Source organism: Dermacentor albipictus, unplaced genomic scaffold (assembly GCF_038994185.2).
Source record: "Dermacentor albipictus isolate Rhodes 1998 colony unplaced genomic scaffold, USDA_Dalb.pri_finalv2 scaffold_16, whole genome shotgun sequence".
In the NCBI taxonomy this organism is placed as follows: Eukaryota; Metazoa; Arthropoda; class Arachnida; order Ixodida; family Ixodidae; genus Dermacentor; species Dermacentor albipictus.
This window is the reverse complement of record NW_027225570.1, coordinates 5,970,343-5,994,671: the sequence shown is the minus strand read 5'-3', so window position 1 is coordinate 5,994,671 and position 24,329 is coordinate 5,970,343. Positions and strand designations below refer to the sequence as shown.

The 24,329-nt window shown below is 47.0% G+C and overlaps 1 protein-coding gene across 4 annotated transcripts in view; it reads left to right on the top strand.

Moving 5' to 3' along the window:
- Window positions 1-15,695: 15,695 nt before the first annotated feature.
- Window positions 15,696-24,329, top strand: part of LOC135914407 (kelch-like protein 10) — a 39,625-nt gene continuing 30,991 nt past the window's right edge. For all 4 annotated transcript variants that reach the window (XM_070528966.1, XM_070528963.1, XM_070528965.1 and 1 more), the window contains exons 1-5: window positions 15,696-16,200; window positions 16,650-16,857; window positions 18,622-18,771; window positions 21,908-22,110; window positions 23,377-23,469. In XM_070528966.1, coding sequence (XP_070385067.1) covers window positions 15,941-16,200; window positions 16,650-16,857; window positions 18,622-18,771; window positions 21,908-22,110; window positions 23,377-23,469 — 914 coding nt within the window. In that variant the 5' untranslated portion in view covers window positions 15,696-15,940. The remainder of the gene's footprint in view (window positions 16,201-16,649; window positions 16,858-18,621; window positions 18,772-21,907; window positions 22,111-23,376; window positions 23,470-24,329) is intronic.

Below are 24,329 nucleotides of genomic sequence, written 5' to 3'. Positions count from 1 at the left end.
TGCAGTGGGTGGTCTCCTTAGTCCAGAAATCCAGTAGCCTTAGCTGTCTCCCACGCTCGGTTGACCAGGTTGAGCTGGTCCGTCGAATCGGAGCTGGACGGCGCTGCCTGCCACTGCCGTGTGGTGGGTTGTGACGTGGGTATGAACTCCGGTGTACTTGCGCAAGCCATGCGGTAAAGCGTTGCGCATTATTCGCAGTGTGGCCATTTATAAGAGTACGGCGCAGGGTGTACGGCATGGCAGCGACTCAAATGCGGACACGTGTTTGTCTGGAGTTTCCGGCGTACTACGGCTTGCTCACGCGTGAGAGCATTATGAGGCAGTGCTATTGCCCTCCGCGAAAGGCGGCAGTGTTGTAGGATGAGCGTGTAGGTCAATGGCCTTTGGGTGGAACTGCTCGGCGCGTCCCGCTCGCGGCTGCCGGTGTGCACGCGTTCGGGGGGCGTGTGCCTGCTGACTGCCGCGTAGGGACTCGCGCCCCGGAGTCCACCCTATTTGTATCCACGGTCGGAGCTGGTGCGCTCCACTCAGAATGCGATATGTGGCCCTGAAAATTTTGGCCCTGGAGAGAGAGAGAGAGAGAGAACTAAACTTTTATTTTCCGAAACGGTAAACCGAGTCAGAACCCGGTTCACCCTAGGTGGGAGGATTCCTTATTCCAAGAACCCTCTGGCTTGGGCTGCCTCCTTGGCCCGGGCGACGAGACTGCGTTGGTCGTCCGGGTCATCGGAGGAAAGCTCAGCCTCCCACGTTTCAGTTGTGTGGATCTGAGGCGAGTTGGAGCGCTCTTTTATTGCTTCTATGGGGCGGCTTTCTTTGGAGTCGTCCTGTGGAGCTTGTGAGGTAGGGTCTGCGGCTTTGTCACGCAGTGGGCAATCCTGGACCATATGTTGCCGGGTGTCTGGAACGTCGCAGTGGGGGCATGTGTACGAGTACTGCGCAGGAAAAAAAAATTCTGCACGCCGTCTCAGAGCCCGCCAAAACTGTGACTCACTCCCAGTGCTCTCTCGTCGTGATGGCTAACGCCATCGCTAGTTCCTGTGCCCCTGCAGTGCTCTCTCCGGAAACCCACGACGCATTTATTTCGGTTCCGTGATTGTCCATCATGTTGGTGAAGAATGTGACGATTCTTGATGTTCTGGCCGCGTCCGCGTATACAAGGCATTGGGATGATTGATCCTACGCTTTCTCGCGAGTGCCTGCGGTCGGGCTCGACGCCGTCGGATGTGGAAGGCCAGTGCATGTTCCTGGACATCGGTGAGACGTGCATAATTTCCTGCATTCGTGTGTGTTTTTTTTGTTGGTGCGCTGTCTTCCGTACGGAATATCCAAGAAGTTTCAGGACGTAGCGCCCGCGCTATCGTGCGTTGTAGCCGATCTTTCTTGCCAGGTGAGCCTCTATGATTTCGTGTGCCTTGTGTTACACCCCTGTCTCCTCAAGGCGAAAAGTAGCCGTTCCGGGTCACCCGGGACTTCGTTGGTTCAAAATGAAGAGTTAAATATGCCAAATGTTTAGACTGTTAAGGATCGGGAATCTGCAAAGTAATGTTGGTAGGCGTCCTTCCTGGTATAGAACACTGATTGCTATAAACCATAGGAGTCCCAGGCACAGGCGCAGGGCTTCACATTCAAAAAGGACCAAAGGCTTTACTGGCAGGGTTTCCCGAAAATACAACACACCCGAATTTCAGCGTAGTGCTAATATACATCCTACAAATCATTAACGGAGCGTCGCTCCGTAACTGACGCAGTCGGTTGCTGAGTACGCGAATCAATTCTACAAGACAGTCATAAGGCTGTTTCACATGGCGCGATTTTCAGTCAGCGACCCAGCGAATTCCGTCGCTCAGCGACCGCCGCGAGGCTGTGGGGCTCTCCGCGGCTGGATTGCGACAAGTTTTGTCACGCCGTCGCTCAGTCGCAGCGATCGGCACGATGTGGGAGGGGCAATGTGTGACGAAACAAAGCGCCATCGAAATAGGCGCTTTCCTTTGTTGCTGCGCGTTGGTAGCTCTGTGGAGCAATCCATACGCAAGCCTCACGCGAGCGCAAGCCTCGATCCTGCGTCGAATCCAAACTAAATCGTTCCCCAGCCACATTGGCTAGTCATAATTACCAAAGGGCAATGGAACCCAATGTGTCAAAATTGCACAAATCAAACATTGGCTACCCAAAATCACATTCTTTGGGGGTGCGAGGGCTTACCCCCTCCCAGGTCGCTCCTGCCAGCTCCCTCACAACAGACGTGGGAGGAGCTGCTCAGAACGCCGGATGAAAAACTACAAAAAGCCCTCATTGCCTGGGCCGAAAGGGTCGCTCCTCGTCAGGGGCCATTCTAGGACTCGGGCCTGCCAGATCATAACTGAGCAGAGTATCAATAAAGTTGTCACCACCACCTATGGAGCAATGCCACGCGCCAGTTTTAGTTATGTTTTAATAGGACATACCCACCAGCGCCTGCGGCTTAGGAGCTTCATAAACTTATTTTTTTCTTCCGCTTACACAATTCGTTTAAAAGGAGAAGCTGCACGCTTATCCAGGTCGCGAGAAGAACACCGCTTCATCACAAGGTGCGTAGCCACTTCATCGCCATCGTCGTCAATCTCTTCATCGCTTCAAATTGTCCCAGCTGCTTATATGCACTCAACAGTACCTTGTTCTTCTGCAAAAGCAAATACTCATGCAGGAAAAAATGTTGTGGCTTCACACAATAACAACGAAACTAGAGTGTACTAAACAGAACCACCCCACCGACGCCTCACAAGCCGTACGCTCATACTTGCGGTGTTGTGCAGCACCTCATTCACCGTATGTGCAAGCTGTCGTAAAGTCTCGACGCTTTTAAATGTTAAAAATGGTGTACTTATTCTATTGCCGAATAATAATAGGAAAATTCGAATATTTAACTAGATTCCGTGTTGTTTTTATTTAACTATGCAGGCGTGGATACTTGGTGAGCAGGGGGCAACCTAAGCTTTGAGCATCACTGCGACGGAAATCGCGCTGTCGCAAACGCATGTGAAGGCTGTCATCCAAAGCCGCCCAGTCACGCCATGTGAAAGAGCCTATAGCCTTGGGCGCGATAAGCTTAATGTAATGAACTCCAATTGAGCTTCCCATCACATGTGACAGCCATATGTTTAATGGATTCAACTTGGGGAATAGGTAATTGGTTAGTAAAAATACAAGAATTGCCCTCTTCACTGATATTTTGTCGTCGTCGTCGTCGTCGTCGTCATCGTCGTCATCGTCATCGTCATCGTCATCATCATCATCATCACCATCATTTCATTTCCACTGTAGGACGAAGGCCCTTCCCTGCGATCTCCAGTTTTCCGCTAACTGATTTCAACTTGCGCCTGCAAATGTCCTAATTTCGTCATCCCACACAGCTTTCTGACGTCCTCGACTGCGCTTCCCTTCACTGGGCACCCAATCTGGAACTTTAATGGTCCACCGGTTATCTACCCTACGCATTACGTGACCTGCGCAGCTTCATTTCTTGTTTCTCTTAATTTCAAGTAAATATCCCGAAACCATAATTCAGTCATACAAATGTGTCTGCAAAGTGTGATAAAGGGTGTGCGTCTCACTGGCAGACGCAGAAAAAAAATGCGTTGTCATCTGCCATATACATAAACTTCTACGGAATTGTAATCCAATCCACTTTCTCGAGTCGAGGCCGAGCGTTGAGTATAGTGGAGGATCGTTCCTGAATACGGGGATTAGTAATGGCTCTTACGCAGGCTGCAATGCAGGCAAGAAAACCTCCTTGGTTGCAGCAACACGATGCCAGCTGTCACTGCCACCGCCGTGTAGTATTAGGCGGTGGCAGTACAGTAGCACCTAGGCGTAACGCGACCTGAGAAACAGAAATTGCTGGTTATACTGACAAGAAATACATAATGGAAATCACCCAGATAAGAACTGTCTACTCAAACGAGATACATGTGAGGTAATTTTTATATTGAACATTGCGGTGCGAAGCGAACTCGGGGCTCCGGCACAAGTGGCGTTGCATTTACATTTGATATCGACCACGGCGACGCATGTAAACCGTTGTGCAACTTACCTTCACAGCTTCGTTGTAGAAGTACGCAGTTGTCTCCAGCCGAAAGAATCTTCAGCATCTCCGCGAACTTCAGTCATCCAACTGCCACGGTTGCTTCTCTAGAGCGCGCGCTATAGTATACGGCTTTTTTTAGAGGCTCGGAAGTGACGTCGCTAATCTTAAAGGGCACAATCGGAACTAGGTGTTCAGAAACAGACGTAGCCACAGTGCGCTGGCATCAAGACCACTTTTCTCGATTACCAAGCTACAGTAGAAACGACAGAGAACCAACGTGGCCTGGTGCCTGAGCTCCCGAACACTGGTTCTGGTCAAGTAGCTGGCGGTTTTCTTTTATTCTGTCTCTTTAACGTAATACACGCAATAACGTAATACACGTAATACACTAACTTTATACTAACTAACGTACACTAACTAAAGTAATACACTTTCAAACTTTCAAATAAAGTTTGAAAGTTTGAAAGTTTGAAAGTTAAACTTTGTTTGTGATCTTTTGTTTCAATATCTGCTAACCTTCCAGAGTAATTACTTGTTTCTTTGCAATGTCACTCTCATCGCCAGGCCAGGAGGCTTCCTCTTGGTCGGCTTCTGTTCCTAACTCTGATTTGCCGGTGGAGCTTTTCTTACGCAGTGGGACGAGCAGCGTTCCTGTGGCTTTGGTTCCGAGTGATGGCGGTGTGATTCGCATGAAGAATCCCAAAGCAATTCAAAGCGAACTCTGGATGGCCTCGGCCAATTTTCAACAAATCACCGAGGTTCGACAGTTCGGCTGAGGGGACATTCTTTGCTGCTCGTCTGACCAGGCTTGTGTTCAAGATTTACTGAAGTGCGATGTTTTCGCGACACATCCGGTGAGCAGTTTCATTTCTCATCACCTTGCATGTACCAAAGGCCTAGTTCGCGGTGTCGACGTAAGTCTATGTCCGGCAGACATCTTGGAAATGTTTTCAGCGGCAGGCGTGATTTCTGTGTATCGTTGCAGCCGTGTCGTTGACAATAAGCGCGTACCCACAGAAACAGTCATTGCTACTTTTGCTGGAATGAACCGCCCATCGGAAATCAAGGCATGGCCACTTATATACCGAGTTGAGCCTCTATCACCACATGTCCTTCAGTGTCTAAAGTGCTGGCGGTTTGGACACCCCATAAAAGGCTGCAGGTCAAACACACGATGCCGAAAGTGTGGAGAAGGCCATCATTCAAATGACTGTTCTTCCCGAAATGAGTCCTGCTGCCTTTGCAGTGGTTCCCACCCAGCAGATGAGCCTAATTGCCCTGCAAGGTCTAAAGAAGAACAAATCCTTGAAATAATTGATAGACGTCGATGCTCTCGTCGTGAGGCCATTGGAGAAATTCAGAGCAGATCTCAAGGGTATGCTGGCATAACGGCCCGTCAAACATTGTCTATGGAAAACTCAATCTCTGAGGCTGTGGCAGCTTCCGTAGAAAAGGCATTGGAGAAAGCAATGGAGCGTATCATGACAAATCTCACCGACTCCCTTGTACAGGTGCTGTCTTCACAACTAGCTACGTGGCTTCAATTAAATAACAAAGCCAATATTGAGGATCTGGTGTCGGGTGTACCGCAGACTCCACCAATTGAAATATCGACCACGCAGACATTCACAAATAACAATTCATCAAAGCCATCAACTTCTGAGAGAGTCGACCAAACCTGTTTCTCCGACATAGATGGGATAGAAAATCAAGATGTAGATATGGACCCCCGATCTCTTAAACGAACAAGGTCACCGACAGAGAAAAAACCTAACTCTCCCACCAACTCCAAGGCAAAAAAGTACGTTAAAGAGATTCCTACTAAGAAGGACTTCTTAAAAGAGAGCGTTTTAGACCAAGCACTCTCAGCTGCTCGGATTTATTCACAATAGGAACTTTAATAGTAATTCAGTGGAACTGTCGTTCCATACTTTCCGCTGCAACAGATTTATTATATCTTATTTCTAAATATTCTCCAGATATTATTGTTTTACAGGAAACTTGGCTTGTTGCTGGTCAGACTTTTCATCTAAAAAATTTCCGATGTTTTCGATTGGATCGCCTATCTCGAGGCGGTGGTTTAGTTTGGTTTGTGTCATAAAAAATCTGCCATAGAGCTACTATAGCATACCAGATGATCTCCCCAGACTGTGAAATCTTAGCACTGGATATAATACTCCCTGGCTGCACACCTTTTTCTATAATAAACACGTACTTCCCCGCTGGAGTGCAAGATACCCGCTATCTGGATATCTCTATTGCTCGCAGTCAGAAGAACATCATATTGGTGGGAGATTTTAATTCTCATCATGTGTCGTGGGGTTTCCGAACGGACACTTGTGGAAAACGGTTGTGGGATTGGGTCTTAATGAATAATTTCTCTTGCCTAAATTCGAGAGCACATACTTTCGTACGGGGTCAGTCGCGATCTGCCCTAGATCTTACGTTTGCTACCTCGAGCATGTTTGTCACCTCCTGGATGACTGTAGACTCCGGAACTAGCAGCGATCACCTCACTATAATTTTTGAACTGCTTACCCCATTGACTAGTTTACATAGTAATGTGCGCACTTTTGTTAATTACAAAAATTTAAAAATGCGTTAAAATCAGCTTTACACGCTCAGGAGGGCATGGAGAGAGATATTAAAGCAATGAGCCTATGTTCAATTCTAAAACAGTCATCAAAAAAAAGCTCAGTTTATCGTGCAATCTACTAAAGGTGGTTCATATTGTCCCTGGTGGAATTCGGACTGCGAGCGAGATTTTAGACGTAGAAAAGCTGTGTGAAAAAAGCTTTTATACAACCAAAGTCCTAATAATTGGGCTGATTATACATATATATCTAATACATTTAAACGAACAGTGTCAAAGGCTAAGGAGGATTATGATTCCAAGCACTACACATACCTTTCGAAATCTTGCAATAAAAGGGCACTGTTTAAATTTCTTCGATCTCGTAAAGTTATACCGGCGCCCGTGAATGTCGATTCTGTCGTTTTAACAACAAAAGAAGTATCGGAATCACTTGAGAAAATTGCTAAAGGACTTGCGCAACGTTTCAAACATAAATTGCCATTAGGCCTACAGAAACCTCCCTTAGGAGACGACTTTGAAACAGTAACAGTGACAGAGCTTCAAGGCATTATTAGTTCGTTACCGACGTCAGCCCCCGGTCCAGATGGAATTACAACAGGAATGCTAAAAGTTTTAATTGATTATGCGCCTCAGGACCTCCTAAAAATAATAAATTTCTCTCTCAAAAATGCATGGGTTCCAAGAGAGTGGAGAATAGCTAAAATTATTCCATTATTAAAGAAAAAATCAGCAGGACTTGACTTAGACAACATAAGACCGATTTCTCTTACTTCCAATGTCGTCAAATTAATAGAAAGAGTACTTCACGGCCGCATAACAAATTGGATGCAGGATGATACTCTTCTCAGTCCTTGCCAGATTGGATTTCGTCCCGGTCACTCCATATGGTGCGCCCATGTAGATTTAGAGAGTCGCATTAAACTTGCTCGCCGCAAACGAGAGTACGCAGCTTTGGTAACACTAGATGTATCAAAAGCATACGACTCTGTAGAACATGGTATTTTATTCGATAAACTTCAGTCTACGAATTTTCCTAAATATATAACCGCTTGGATCTATGAATTTATAAGAGATAGAGAGTTTTATTGTTACCAACACAGTATTTCGACTTCCCAACACAAGCAGACAAGAGGTGTACCACAGGGTTCCGTTCTTTCTCCTATATTATTTAACATTTTGCTAAGCACAATTCCTTTGTCTCCGGAAGTCCGTGTTTATGTTTATGCCGACGATATCGCATTTTTTTACGTCTGCAAACAATATACATTCACTACAACAGTCGTTGCAGAATTACTTAGTAATGCTGGAAACATGGCTAGAGGGGTTACGTTTGTCGTTAAATATTAGCAAAAGTGCGGTATTAGTTTTCCCATTAACTGCACAGGTGCATATATCTTTACAATACCGACAGGAAATCATTCCCCAAGTTGACGAAGTCAAGTACCTTGGTGTCATTTACGATGGCAAACTCACCAATCACAGTCACATTGAATATATTAAAACAAAGGCAGAACGAGCCATAGGCATGCTCCGCCGGCTCAGCCACCGACGCTCAGGACTACCCAGGGATACTTTACTGATGATCTATAAAATGTATATTGGGCCCATATTAGAATTCGGCTGCGTAATATTTTCCGGTGGCCCGGCCTACAAAATTAAACCTCTGGTACTTTTAGAAAGAGAAGCTCTACGGTCATGCCTTGGGCTACCTAGATTTGTTGCCAACGTTGTTCTTTATCAGGAAGCTCATATACCCACCCTAGATTGCAGATTCCGCATACTTACGGTTCAGACATTTTTAAAAATTTACGATTATTTCAAAAGGCGTACGCAATATATATTTATCACTGAACCGTCTGAGTTTTTCCAAGTATCGTGGTCGAGATTCCACAGTCCTCAGGTAATATTCGTTCAAGAACAGTTACAAAAATTGGATGTGTCCCTACACCATGTTTACCATTCAAATGATGCCTTCCCAGACCTCAAAATTCAGTTCGATGACAAATTTCCAAATCATGCTAAGCTATTACCAAGACGAGATTTAATTAATATCTTAAACGGCCACCTACACCAGCTAACCACTGACAATGTAATAGCTACGGACGCTTCTGTGTGCAATGAGAAGGCAGGAGTGGGGATCTTCTCTGAATCTCTTCAGTGGTCTTACTCCCTTCGCCTTCCCGACTTCACGCCTATATTTCAGGCAGAATTATTAGCGATAACACTAGCATTACGAAAACTGCCCCAAAATGACCCATTAGCTGTTATTGTGACCGACTCGCTATCTGTATGCACAGCACTAACTGCATCTTTAAATTCAGCAATTCAAAGAACATTTCGTTCGATGGTGCCTCCGTACTTACGAAAAGTACGTTTGCTTTGGGTACCCGGACATCATGGGTTGCATTTGAATGAAATGGCTGATTCTCTCGCACGAGCTTCCCTGAACGGCCCAATCATATCTGTTTTGCCGACATTGGCTTATGTCACCGCGGCTAGGTACAGAAATTTCGCTATATCTCAAAACTCTGCAATATCCATGCTAACATCCTCTTCTGATTTCCACCATCTTGGCTTCTCATGGAATACTAATTGGTGTCCTTCAACGCAATTGGAAGTTTCCTTTACAAAATTGAGATGTCGCATACCTCCTCTAAATTTTTACTTACACAGGTCTGGTCTCGCAGTGTCCCCTCTATGTTCTTTTCGCAGTGAGCCTGAAACTGTCGAACATTACTTTCTCTCGTGCCGCCGCTTTCTAAGACAAAGAAAACTATTAGAATACTCATTTACTAAACTTAGCCTTTCGCTATCCTCGCCAACCATTCTTTCTTTTCGGGCGACTTCACTGGGATCCAGCGACAGGGATGCTTTTGTAGCAGTTTACAATTTCATCAGAGACACAAAAAGAGTACCTTGCTGAATTTCTAAAATTATCCATAATTTATATTATTTCATTTCTTCACGTTTACTTATTTTATTGGAATTCCTAACAATAATCAATTAAACTTCTAATTTACAGTACTATCGTCCCACGCTCCACTATACAAATCTAGATTGTCTCTACTTCTAACCATACGGAAAACCGCCTGCTTCTTGGCCAATCCCCCATAGTGAGTACGCGCCACTCTCGAGGCCACAAGACAAGACAAGACAAGTGTCATCAAGAGTGCGTCGTCATGGCCAGGCGAAGCCGTAAAGCGCTCGGTCTACTCGATCCAATCATAATAACACCAGCGCCGAGCCGAGAACTTCGACGAAGACCCAGACGGCCGCAGCTTGATGACCTGAACTCCCCTTCGGAAATTCGCATGTGGCTGCCAGACATCAAGAAAGAAATCGCATTCTGCGTTCGAAAAGCCAAGGACCCGCGCCAGCCAGATGGTCGGGCGGCCAAGTTCGAGAGGAAAGCACAGAAACTGAGGGACTACTACCGACTGTGCTGATCCAGGTTGCGGGAGATTGATGTCCCCTACTATGAGGACATACAGTCGTCCCCGTCTGCTACAGAGTCCATCTCCGTAACCTATCAAGTGGATGACGGCTCCAAGTCCCTGGAATCTACTTCAGAAACTTCTAGGCTGCGACGGGCGCTGGCGCCACTCGCCGACGTCCTGCCAGACGACCGACTGGACACGTACTCGAGCTACTCCTCCGGTTCATCGTTTGAGGACGTTCCGGGTGAATACATTCGCAGGGAGATTGACATTGACGTAGTCACCGAGAGCGACAGCCCACCCAGCAGATATTCTTCACTAAGCGACGACTAAGGACTTGCTGCACATTGGTAGACTACGTGTTAGCTTCCGCAAGCACAGTATTTTAGAGCGCAGCTCTTTGGCGTCCGTTCCTGGGTTTCGCGTCGGCGTTGTCGTCGGCCTCGTAACCAGCTCCGCCCCCCTTTCATCCCCCCAGCGCTAGCAGCGACCGACTGATACCGCTGGATGCCGCTGACGCCGCTAGAGATTCAAGATAACGTGACTGCATAGAACACCGTCGCCGCCATGCAGAAAGAGGACGAAAGGGTCCCCCCCCCCCCCCCCTGTTCTTGTGTGGCGGATAGGGGTTGAGTCACTATCGGCGTCAGCGGCATCAGTCAGTCGCTGCTATCTCTTCCCTCCTCCCTTTATCGTGTTGTCCGCTTGCTGCGCGCGCTTCTGCCCCCATCGTTTGCCGCTGGGTGTACACGCCGCCCCCCTCCCCCCTCTTCCTGCGAGTCTCGGGTTGTGGGAGAATGCGGGAGAACATCCCGTTCCTCTCGCTCGTAACGCGTCCCACGGCTGTGACAACCTCGCGAGGCACTTGTATAGATCTCGTCTTTGAGAATCAAGCATTGGTGTACCAAGTCGAACATATATCAACCTATTTCTCCGACCACAAAGCTTGCTTCATGACTCTCAAGAACTGTTAGTGGAGTCTTTGTTAAAGGAATACGTGTGAAAAATAAAAAAAAATACTGTGATAGCGCATACATGTGTTGCTCGATTTCTTTGCCTCAATCTATCGAAAAGGTGAAACAGCTTATTTGCTGCGCTCAAATTTCGCATTAGGAAGTAACGTAATCGTCGGTAATTTTTTCTAGATTTACGATGGATGCGTCTTTGATCACCTCCTGTGGGTTCATAGCGTTCCTTAGTTGAAGCGCTCATGGCAAAAATGAAGGTCGATGTGCCACTTGATTAAAAAAAAAATCACTGCGAGGCAATCTACTTTACAGGAAGACAACTTGTCGAAACTCATTGAATCGGCCGTGGAAAAAGCAATGACAAAGGCTATGCAACATATTGTCACAAGTGTTACCGATTGTCTTTCCCAAGTGTTTACTGCGCAGATGACACAGCTATTGCAAACAGCTGCAACATCAATCACCAAATCGATTGCTTGTGCTGCAGAACAGGTAGCCAGTTCAGTTCTAGTGCCGAGTGCCACATCGGACCCAACATTTCTTGGATCCGATCCTTGTCCTTCGCGTCAGTCAGACTCGCAGGTCGACATGGAAGCATGTCATTATACCAGGCCGCAGAAGCGAACTGGGTCTCCAGTGACTGCTTCTTGTCCATATACCAAAAACAAAAAGGGTAATCAAATTTCTCATTCTGGCATCCAAGAAAGTTCATTGCGATGGTGGTCGCTGAAGTAACTGTATCAATTAGATCATCACCACAGCTTCTTTAAAAGTGCTACAGTGAAACTGTCGTTCCTTGTTTTCTGCTTCAACAGACTTATACAGGCTTCAACAGACTCATCTTAATCCTCACTTCATAATCTTACAAGGAACCTGGCTTACTCCTGAGAAAAATTTTCATTTTAAAGATTTTCAATCTTTTCGATTAGATCGCCTTTCACTAGGAGCTGGTTTAATAATTTTGTTGTCATCTAAATTCTGTCATAAGGCGAAAATAGCTTTCAAGTTAATGTCTCCGGAATGTGAAATTTTGGCAGTGCACCTTAGCAACCCAGGCTAGCGTTCATCTTCTATTATAGATGCTTATTTCCCTACGGGCGTGCACAGTACATACCAATTGGATAGTGCGCTTGCCAGCTGCAAAAATGAAGTCGTCCTTACTGGTGACTTCAACTCGCATCACGTGTCATGGGGTTACAAAACAGATGCATGTGGGACACGTCTATGGGACTGGACCATAGATAAAAATCTTTCATGCCTTAATATCAGACGACCTACATTTGTCCGCGGACAATCTTGCTCAGTGTTAGATTTGGCGTTTTCTAGCACAAGTGTCGCTGTGACATCTTGGACAACGATTGATTTCTGTACAAACAGTGATCATCTCCCGGTATACTTTGAAATTGCATGCCCTTTAACATCAGTTGAACGACAAGGCAGAATATTTGTGAATTGCAAAAAAATTTAAAGACTGCTTGCGGTCCACCATTGCGTCACTAACTAATACCAATGATGAAACAAATTGGCTTGAATATTTGTTCAGCGTTAAAGATGTCCCGACAAACGTCGGAATTTGTAATTCAGACAGCTAAGCGTTCCTCATCTAGTCCGTGGTGGAACAGCGAGTGCACACGAGTCTATAGAAGGAGGAAAGCTGCTTGGAAAAAAACTTCTACATTATCAGAGCCCGCAAAATTTGAAAGATTATCAATTTATTTCGGCAACCTTCAAACGTACTATTAAACATGCAAAAGATGAGTACGATAAAAACCATCTTGATTATCTATCTAATTCCAAAAACAAACGTGCTTTATTTAATTACCTTCGTTTTAGAAACAAACTCCCAATGAGCATTAATGTGGACTCAATCGTCTATACCTCACAGGAAATGCAGGAGTCCTTAGAACTACTGGCTAAAGGACTGGAGAGCCGGTTCGCAACGCGCCTTCAAACTACTGTTTTTTCTCCTGCATTCTCGAGCTACAAAGAGATATCCTATTCGGAAGTAGCACAGGTTACGTTACAGCTGCCAACTACAGCGCCTGGCCCGGACGGCATAACAAATGCAATGTTAAAAATTTTCTTTCAAGAAGCTCCACGTGAGTTTCTCAAGTTGCTAAACTACTCTGTTAGTGATGCATGGATTCCACAAAAATGGAAGATCGCCAAAATTATTCCGTTACTTAAAAAACAAGGGGCAGGGTATACTATCGACAACATCATGCAGACCAATTGCGTTGACATCAAACATAGTGAAACTTATTGAAAGAGTGCTTCTCGGACATATAATAGAGTTTATTGACGACAATCGATTGTTGAGTCCGTGTCAAATTGGATTTCGATCTGGCTATTCAATATGGCACGTGCATGTAGACCTTGAAAGTCGCATTAACATCGCCAGACAGAAAAAACAATACGCGGCTCTAGTTACCTTAGATATATGTAAAGCCTATGACAACAGTGAACCTACAATTTTAATGAATCGGTTACAGAGCCATTGCTTTCCAGGCTTATTGTAGCATGGGTGCATGAATCTTTAAGAGACAGGGAGTTCTATTATTTTCGAAGCGGCTATTCTCTAGTAAACATAAGGAAACAAGAGGTGTGCCTCAGGGATCGGTACTTTCTCCAGTATTATTTATTATTTTACTGAGCAGAATCCCCGTTCACCCAGGTGTCAGTACGTACGTTTATGCTGATAACATTGCCCTTTTTGGTATGGCTAGCGACATCTACTCTCTTTACGAAATACTGCAGTCGTATCTAAGGGAACTGGAAGGCTGGCTGGATAGCTTACACTTAAACCTGAATGCTAATAAGTGTGCTATCCTTGTTTTTCCCGTTAAAGACCCAGTATACATATCGTTTAACTATCATCTCGAAGATATCCCACAAGTAGTCACTAAAATACCTTGGAGTGATTTACAACGGAAATCTTAACTGGCGGCCGCATATTGAATATATTGCGACAAAAGGAGCTCGTACAATGGGCATTTTGCGCAAGTTGAGCAATCGAAGAACAGGTATTGAAAGAAAATCCGTCTTGATGGTATATAAGATGTATGTTCGTCCGGTGTTGGAATTTGGATGTGTTTTACTCTCAGGTGTTCCAGCATTCAAGCTTCGGCCGCTAGTTTTGTTGGAACGAGAGGCGCTACGTCTGTGCTTAGGCCTCCCAAAATACGTTTCGAATGCCGTATTATACCTGGAGGCAAGAATCCCACCCATATTATGCCGATTTCACCTTCTGGCCGTTCAGACTTTCTTAAGGCTATAAATCCCCATTAAACCGTCTTCAAATTATTTTGCTCTCTGATCCAGAATTATGTTTTCCTATTCATTGGCCCAGGTTTCATAGACCACAGATTATATTTGTGCAAACGTTACTTGAACCACTAAATGTGCAAATTCGTGAGGTGCTTCATAATAATACGCATTCAAATTACCCAGAGATCAGGTTCGATGACATTTTCCCAAACCCCGCGAAACTACTCCCTTACGGCATCTTAAACGCCATGTTGCCAGACCACCTAAGCACCCTAGAAACAAACATTATCATTGCAACAGATGCCTCTCAGTGCGAGGAAGAAGCTGACATTGGTATATATTGTCCTGCAGTCGACTGGTATTTTTCTTTCGGATTGCCTGATTTTGTGCCTATTTTTCTGGCCGAGTTGTTAGAAGTAATCCTAGCTTTACGTAAATTACCTAGACCCAACGATTACAACGGCTGCCATTCTGACTGACTCCCTTTCTGTATGCCGTTGCCTTACCGCTGCTAATGAGTCACACATGCTAAATCTCTTCCACTTACTAGTTCCTGCCCATGTGCAATGTGTTCATTTGATTTGGGTGCCTGGCCATAAAGGTTTGTTTTTTAATGAAACTGCCGATTCACTGGCAAATGGATCAAATCACTATCCGGCCCTGTTCTTCCTATTCTACTAGTGACAGCACAGAGCACGGCGGCAAGATTTCGGATGCGATCAATAAGATTAGCCTTATCAAACCCACATTTGACGGCTTCTCCAGAATATAAGCACAAACCCACAATTGACGGCTTCTCCAGAAGATAAGTACCTTGCATTTCCCTGGCATAGCGAATCCTGTGACACAAAGATGCTTGAGGTCTGCCTCACCAAATTACGCTGCCGCATTCCCTCGCTGAATTTCTATTTACACAGGTCGATTTTGGTTCTCTCCCCCCCCCCCCCCCCTGTTCTTTTTGTAATGAGGAAGAGACGATACACCACTTTCTTCTATCTTGTCGCCGCTTTACTGCGGTGAGAAAAAGGTGGTTGGAAATACCTTTTCGAAGAATTGGCCTGGACTTGACAGAACCTACAATTCTTTCGTTCGGAGCGTCCACTTTCGGATTCAGCCACAGGGATGCATGCTTCGCTGTCCGAATATTCCTTACGGAATCTAAACGAACGCCCTGCTAAATTCTTTCCTTTTTGTTTTTACTTTTAAATTAATTATTGCTCATTCAATATGACTTTCCTGATTTTATTTAGCAGGTAATTCTGCGCACTTCAATGCTATTTCAATAGCTATTGGGAAATTTATGCTCCATAGTAATTTCGAATAATCCACCCATTTCTTGGCCAATCCCCCATCGTGGGTAGGAGCCACACGCATCACAGGCTACAACAACAACAACAACAGCAGCGCGTGCAAATAGCCGGTAGCGGGCTATTTGGACCGTCGAGACGAGGCATACATGGCCTAGTCGGCTCGGTGGAGCCGGTGTTCCGCGATCTGGGCGCGACGTTGGCGCTACGGCCGCGTGACCCTGCCGGCTGAGGCTCGCCCGTGGCTGCGGCTGGCTCCGTCGTCCTGTCCCCGCGAGCGCACCTTCGCCGCAACCAAGATGTGCGCCGCCGTGAAAGCAGCCACGCCCACCGACGACGCTGCCAGCAAGACCGGAGATGGCGACGCGATAACGGTGAGGGCTGAGGCTGCGCTGCTCTTCAACGACGACGGCGAGCGGCGCGACCTTGCACCGGGCGCGGCCGCCAGGGCCCTGCCGGGACTGCGGGACCAGAGGAAGGCCCGCGAGTTTTGCGACGTCGTGTTCCGCGTGGCCGAGGGCGCGGAAATCTGGGCGCATCGGTTCGTAATGTCGGCCACGTGAGTGTGTGGTTCTTTCGCGGTGCTTTTTTTATGCGAAGCATACTAGCCGCACAACCACGCTCTTCCTTGCTGCGCCGCGCGCGGCCGCGTAGCTACCATATGACGTCATAACAGCTGCAAAAGCGGGGGCTCAACTCGTGCGCTCGCTTGCGGCCGCGTAGCTACATAGCCGGGTCTCAGCTCGTGCGCTCGCCTGCATGAGTTGTTTCTTCGTCTAGCCGAACCAAATATAGCCAAGCAACAGCAGTTCACCAGGCTAAACAGTGGTTCAACAACTAAAATAAAGGCTAGTATGCTTCGCATCCTGGGCTTAACCTTAGCTAAGCCACAGCCATTTGTTTCTTGTATACGGTAGCTGCGCTTACGCCATTTGCCGTTGATCTCGCGCCCTTCGCGGCCAGTACTCGATTCTGAAGCACTGTGCAGTCACTGTGTTCGCTGCGCAGGTATAGTGGCTGCTGCGAGCTCTTCACTGTCGCCGAGAGAGGCATGAGTCCCGAACAGGAGTGGACCCCGCCCATCCGGGTGATAGTGGAAGACTTGGACAGCGACATGATCGAGGTGCTCGTCGACTTCGCCTACCGCGCTCCGCTGCACAAGCGCATCGGCCTGCACAATGTCGCCAAGGTGCTCGAGCTCGCCGAAAAGCTGAAGGTCAGTCGTGGACAGCGGAGACGTTATGTTTTTTTTTTCTTCATTTAGTCCCTACCGAAATTGGCCAGTCGAGGCTGGGGACGGACCAGTGACCTCGAGGTTGGCAGTACAATGCCAAAGCCACTGGGCTACCTTGACGGATGACTTCGTGTTGAGGAGGGTGTACGCAGAGAGGCGTTGTCATTATCAGTAAAAGGCTTGAATTGTGTTCTGTACACGATCATTGGTCAGCGTCTTGCACCCTGCCCCCACCTACAACGCCCCCCCCCCCCAAAAAAAAAGAAAGAATGCGACAGAAATTCCGAGAATTGTTTGTTAATGCATAAGCATGCTTTCGCTCGGCTATTATTTCGTTTTCGCCCACTTGCTTTTCCTACCATACGCATATCTACCCATCGCTTTTCCGGTGCCAAAGAAATGAAATACGTGTACTGAACGGCGTGGAGGTGAGTTGCAAGGAAGCTCCATGACCACTTCAAAGCGATCGTTTAAACTGAGCCGGAATGCCGTCACAACTGGTCTCACCGCAGTTGTTCGTTTCCCCTTGTTTTCTTTTTTTCTTTTTCCTTTTTTGTTATGACCTCGACGTGGCGACGGTGATGTCACTAGTCTTTTAACACCACTTATTTATTATTATTATTATTATTATTATTACTACTATTATTATTATTATTAAGCTATTTTCACATGTGTCAGTCAGTTATTCTTACTTTATCTCAGCAGCCCACAGCAGGCTTCTCTGCACACACACCCGTGATGCGAAAAAGTAAGCTTTGAAGGCGGCCTGACCAATTTGTTTTCTTTAGATTGTTCCTTATCGCTTATAAAGCTAGCAATAATCTGGGTTTACAGCAGTATAACGATTAAATGCCTTAACTTCGCAAATAACCTACTTTTGTGTAGATACAAGGCGTTATACTTTTCCCAATTAGCTGTTGCGTAGTTTGTGCAACTGCCACGCTCAATATATTTCCTTCCGCCTCATCTCGTGCACCGCCAAAGTGCGATGTATGGAACAACAACCCTGGCGGCGCATGCGCCATCGTACTGAGACGCCTTCAGCGTAACGCTAACCCTTGCTTTCACTTTCAATGCTTCGCCTTCGGGCGAAACTGCTAATCTAATATCTCTCGAGGAAAGGGCGTGTATGCCAATCCAGCGGAAGGTAATGGTTGTTAACTGTTAGGAACCCCAGCTGTGGCGGCCGGGAACTATGCCCGCGAATGCACCAGCCTGTATGAGCGCATGTGAATAACTCAGCGATGAACGCTTGTGTGTGTAACAGTGCTCAGTGTGAACTTCTCTCTTCCTTCTCCTCTTTCAATCCCCTTTCTCTCTTCCCCAGTACAGGGTTGCCTACAGGGTTCAGCCTGGTTAACCTCCCTGGCTTTCCCTTATGTCGCCCCTCTCCCTCCCCCCCTCTCTCTCTCATGTGCGTATATCGGCTGCACGTTAAAAAGCACCCTGAGGCCGTCAACTACGCTGGCTCAAGTAACCGAAGTATTTATTCCGAACGCTAAACCTCCCGAATCAACTCGAATCAAATAGAATAAGTTGAACCGACTAAGTTATAAGGTACGCACACGAGCAGCGCATCTCTCGGTATGTAGCTCTCCTCTCATTTGTCAGCAAAGAGCACAGTGCTGACGGACGGTGTTGCCTATTTTTGTAACCGGAGACTTTGACAGTTAGCGCTATGCGAAGTTTGCCGAAGTTTAGCAGAGTCATAACACAATATGATTCGATATGATTTTGACAACGCAGTTATACCGACTACGGGATCACTGCCTAAAGGTCCTCAATCGGCACCTTGAAGCGGAGAGCTGCATCGACACTTACCGCCTGGCATCCAGCCGCGGCTACGGGAAACTCGCCGAAGACGCTTTTCGATATCTGGTTCGGAACTTCAACGAGGTACGAAACATTGACCATATTGAACAAAATAATGCCATATAAGTGCAGCAACTAGCATTTCTCCTGCACCCCGAAACATTTTTTTTTTCTTTTCGTGCATGTAGCGTCGTCATCATCGCGCAACCCCGAGTGCAATCAGCGTCGTGCGTCTCACGCGGTTCCGGTTGCGAGCATCAGATACAGTCGAGCGCCTCTAAAGCGAACTCCTTTACAACGAAATGAGCTATGTAATGAAGAAATAGTTACCTCCCGGTTCTATTGCGAGCTGTGCGGTGAGCGACTTTTCCGGTGAGGAGACCTGCATCACGAGGGATTTCGGAGGCCCCAAGCACTTCGTTATAAAGGCGTTCGACTGTAAATGGCACACTCGACTGTTTCCTACGGCACTCCAACTCGGTTTACGGCGATACGCAGCGCTCCCGAGATCGGGGCCAAATAAAAGCCTTCCCTATCCTTACGTGCTAGGTGCTCCCAGAGCAACGGGTGGAGTCACGCGCATCCGGATTGCGCCGGATCTTGGCCGCGCTCCCAGCTCGAAAGTGAGAGCGCCTCCGAGCTCCGTGAGGTGGAGCGGGGCGATCCGACAGAATTCCAGTAAAATGAGCTTCCGAGCACTCGAGCTCGACCAGCCGAATGTGAAACCGTTCCGCTAGAGCGCTCTAGAGCGCTCGAAAGCTACCAGTCGAATATGCCGAAGGAGAACGCATGCACACTCGTTTTTCGGAGGTGCTGGATGCCGCTGCAGGCGCGATGTCCCTTCACTGATTATCGCCCTTCGCGTTCCCGAATAAACGTGAGGACGACAGCACGCCTTGACGGCCGCTGTCATGTCGTCCTTACCATGGTGACACAATAGTCTTACAATGGCTATGAAAAAATAATAATAAAAAAAATGGCTGTGGCTTAGGTAAGGTTAAGCCCAGGATGCGAAGCATACTAGCCTTTATTTTAGTTGTTGAACCACTGTTTAGCCTGGTGAACTGCTGTTGCTTGGCTATATTTGGTTCGGCTAGACGAAGAAACAACTCATGCATTACTGCTTCGCCTTCAAGAGTGGAACGCGACAGCGTTCCCGTCGACCCGCCAAGGGGTGTAAGACAATGGGCTACAGGGCAGCGACTACGCGCCCCGCATTGGACGCGTTGAGCGTCGAGCAAAGCAGCGTTCGGCGCGGCAACGAAATGTGCGCCTGAGCAAGAGACGCACGCCTTAGAAACAGCGCGTTTCTAAGGCAACACCGCATTCACTAGAGGCGCTTTTGTACCGCTTTGAAGCGTTGTACTCGTGGCTCAGTGGTAGCGTCTCCGTCCCACACTCCGGAGACCCTGGTTCGATTCCCACCCAGCCCGTCTTGCAAGAGTTGAGCCAAAGCCACTTCTCCTCTGTCGTGACGTCACGGTGTCACGTGATTTCATGGTCACCGCCGCGCCTGAGGAGCTGGGTTGAGCCCTCGTAATATGCTTCGCATAAAAGAGATAGTGGTTAACTTCTATAGTTGACGTCAGCGAAAGACAGTTTTCCTGGAGGGCGAGTTGGGCGTGAGTGCGTGGTATATGAAACCACGCAATTTGTTGCAGGAGTCGCATTAGAGCGACGTTTGATCGACGTGAACTATAGGTTGAATAGCCTTCCAGATCTTTTGTCATCAGTGATCATCATTAGAATCGTAGTCACGACAAAAAAAAAATCGCTATTTTCGTTCTGGGTCGCAGCAACGTCGAAGACAGCAGGAAATGGCTGCTGGTGCAGTTATTAGACGTCTCGGTGGTCATACCGTGACAGGAGACGGCGCCTACGTTTATATTTAGGGAACACGTACTACGTCACGTGACAATGGCCCTCTTCCACTCTTAATATGTTGTTAATTGTTGTAACTGCCATTTTCCTGCTAAGTTGCTTGCCTAGATTTTTTTTTCCAATTCATTACGTGTTAAGTGTTATCTTTGGTTTCACTGCTATTTCATGTATAACTGGTTATTTACATGTTCTTCACTGCTAGTATCATGTTAATTAACTGTGATGTGAAAACATGCATTTTTGTTCCCAAACTCAGCTTCGTTTTTATATTGCCATCCTTGGGAGATTGGTTTCTTTTTTCCCCCCCTTTTTTCATTTAACTGTTCTGCCTAGATGCATACTGATATACATGGATACTGTATCACCCAACTGCCACGCTCTCAAATGAGAGTAGCAGTATTGCAAATAAATAAATAACTAAATAACTAACTAACTAAATAAATAAATATGTTTTGTCTCATAACACAGCTACATAGCGGCGAAGCTGACTTAGCAGAGTCGGCCATTAGGCGACGCTTACTAGACCTTTGCTGCACGCGCATTCTTCAACCAATCAGAAGCGAACTGAGTTAGGCCTACACTGCCTAGGCACAGATCGTTTGGATGTAAATCTGATTTTGGCTAACTACTTAGCGCAAAATGGTCATTACGATGCGGCTGTGCTCCATGACGCGTTTTTTTTTTTTGTTCTCTTGCGGGGAGGGGAGAGGTGGTAGGGGCAGCCTTTTGGGCCGATTTGAGGCCGTAGCCGTACAACAATCGTTAGCATTGGTCAGAATCTGAGAATCTCCCGGGCAAAGCGGGAGAGTTGGGCAGTGTATATACACACAGAACAGGGGAGGTAACTCACCTTGAAACACTCCGTTTTTTTTACAATGGTTGCTTGAAACTTCGGAACGATAAAGTTTAACAATTCCCGCCACGAGAACATCTGAATGGACAAACACGAAAAAATTGCTACGGTGCATTTGTACAGGACCGTGCGCGTAGGAGGGAGACGGAAGACGAAGTGGTAGACTGTCTACTGGCGCTGTGACCGTTCTACCAGCCGGCGCGTTTACGACTAACTTTTTCCTATGTAAATAGTTATAGATACGTTTGTGCGTCGGGCTCCCTCTTCGTAACGTTTGCACCGTAACGATATCGAGAAATTCATGTACTGCGCGTCATATCTGCGGTTGCTAAACGACCACAGCGCTAGCTCCCTCTGGTGACTTTTCTACAGGAAACTCTCATCCACTGTTAATGTTGCGGTTCTTGTGATGACGTCAAAAGGCGGAACCTGATGTCTTCGTCTCATTTGTAAACAGTGGAAGGGCTACCTGTACATGTGACGCAGGTGTGGAAGGACAGCGCCCAGTTCCAGGCCCTGACGCCAGAGGAGATGCGTACCATCCTGGAAGACAACCGGCTGTACGCTCCCAAAGAGGTGGACGATACGTTCCCTGCGCTACTCGAGTGGATCTCCGCCGACGCGGAGGGGAGGAAGGCCTACCTCGCCAAGTTCCTGCCACTCGTTCGATTCGCGCGCTTTTCGGTCACGTGAGCCCACCCTCTCGAGTTCTCGACGTCATCCGCGCGTCTATAGAAGATAGCGTCGACTTTGTCGTCGCCTATGGAATTTAGTTTCAACTCATGGACTCCGAGTTGCAGAACACATTTTGGGGCTAGTTGGCTCATGGCTTTCAAAAGAAGAAGCGCCAACAGAGACAGCACGCTAAGAAAGAACAAAGACAGGACAAGGCGCTTCCTGTCTTTGTGGCCTTGTGCTTTGTTCTTTCTTAGTGTGCTGTCTCTGTCGGCGCTTCATCTTTTGAAAGACTCAGAGTGGATAACCTGAATACATTGTCACGGGAGTAGCGTGCATTTACAAATTACTATGATATACAAGGGAAGGGAAGCGCACTAGAGGACGGCAGAAAACTATAGGTGGGGTGAGGAAATGAGAAATTTTGCAGGCGCAAGTTGGAATCAGTTGGCGCAGGACAGGGGTATTCGGAGATCACAAGGAGAGGCCTTCGTCCTGGCAGTGGACATAAATATAGGCTGCTGCTGATGATGATGATGACAGTATACAAGTTTACGACAGCCACAAGCAGCGACAACGAATACAGGTCGTCATCGTTGATGTTTATCTGAGTAGTTGTGTCGCATATCCACTGTGGGGGATCGGCCATGAATCGGGTGGTTAAATTAGGTCGATAAAAACAAGGTAATTAACCATTTGAATTTTGGAACTTAGAATGTAAAATTTTTGCCCATTCCTTCAAGGTATTAAAAGCATCGGCGCTTTTTTCTGTCTATCGTGATTCGCCGGTAAGACATGATTAGAATTCGCCGGATTCTTTTGTATATACCCTCACTACCAAAGTGTGAGCAGCATTATGACCTATGACGACGGTAGCGCAATCAGATGGCAGTGCTACCTGATGAAGACTACTGAAAACACACAAGAAAAGACGACACTCGCGAGTGCCGTCTTTTCTTGTGTATCTTGACTGTGTCCGTGTCAGTGCGCTGCTTCACCAGCAAGGTATGAAGAAGCCTCGTGGCTCTTGCAAAGACGAGGAGAGAAGTGCCACGAAGGAGCTCTATATCGCATCCGAGGCGCTTTAGCATTTTAGAAAAATGCGCACGTATAGGAGAGTGTTTTTATTCTTCTTCTTTTTTTGGTTGATGCGATGACCGCTGCGTGGCAGTGCTGCGGGGTGGAAACAGAAGGAAGGCCGTAGATGCTTTTATTGTTGTTGTTGTTGTTGTTGTTGCTGCTGCTGTTGTTTTCATGAAAAAATGTGTCTCGAAAGAAAGCCGTTCTAAAGGACGCAAGTTCGCAAGTTTCAAGGCTTCGCCAAAGTACCCGGAAAACCGCACGGGCATCAGACATACACCTTGCCTCCTTTTGTAAGTTGAGCTTGCGCATTTTTATACGTTTCCTAAATGTACGGTTTTGCATGGCATGAGTGCGCTAGAAAACGCGGCACTTGCTGTTGCATCGTTCGTGTAAAACGTGGACGTGTCGAAGCTGTCGGCTTCGACACGTGCTGGTGCAAGGCGAGGCCCGCTATAAGGCGAGGCCCGCGGTATAGGCTTCGGCGTGGCTTTAGACGTTGTATTCACTGGCGGAAGTTGTGGCCTGTTTTTGTGTGACACTTGAAGCTGAAGACGTTCTTTGCACATGTTGCTCTACCAGATCACAAGCTGACGAGGCCTTTAGTTGTAGTAAGCATGCCCACAAAGCAAGGGGTTCGCGAAGATGTGATCGGTTAAATTGTTGTTGTTGTCGTCGTCGTCGCCGTCGTTGTTGTTGTTGACACCATATTGCATTTTCACTGTTGACGCGCATTGTATTGAAGGAGTTCGCTTTGGTATCAATTAACTGCTGATACTTTAGAACAGTGCGTGGTGTACAAGCCAACAGGAAAAAGTTGACCGACATCACGGTGATTTTAGCTATACCTATATATGTGCCATTCTGTTTGAGAAAGTGGCTTTTGTAGGGATCTTGAAGTTAATTATCGTATAACGGTTTAGACTACTTTGGTTACAGGTCCCCGCGATTTCACCACACTTTCTGAATCGGTTCACGAAGTCCTGGCAACATATTTGCGTTTTTCGCGTGTTCTATTTCTAGATGTCACGCGGAAGAATTGTGCCATAATTTAGTGGTCGCAGTAGTGCGTCGCGCAGAGAGACCGGGTCGCCTGTTGCTTCGATACGCTTCACGCCGCTTCACTTTCCACCGCATAGTTTACGATTTGTTG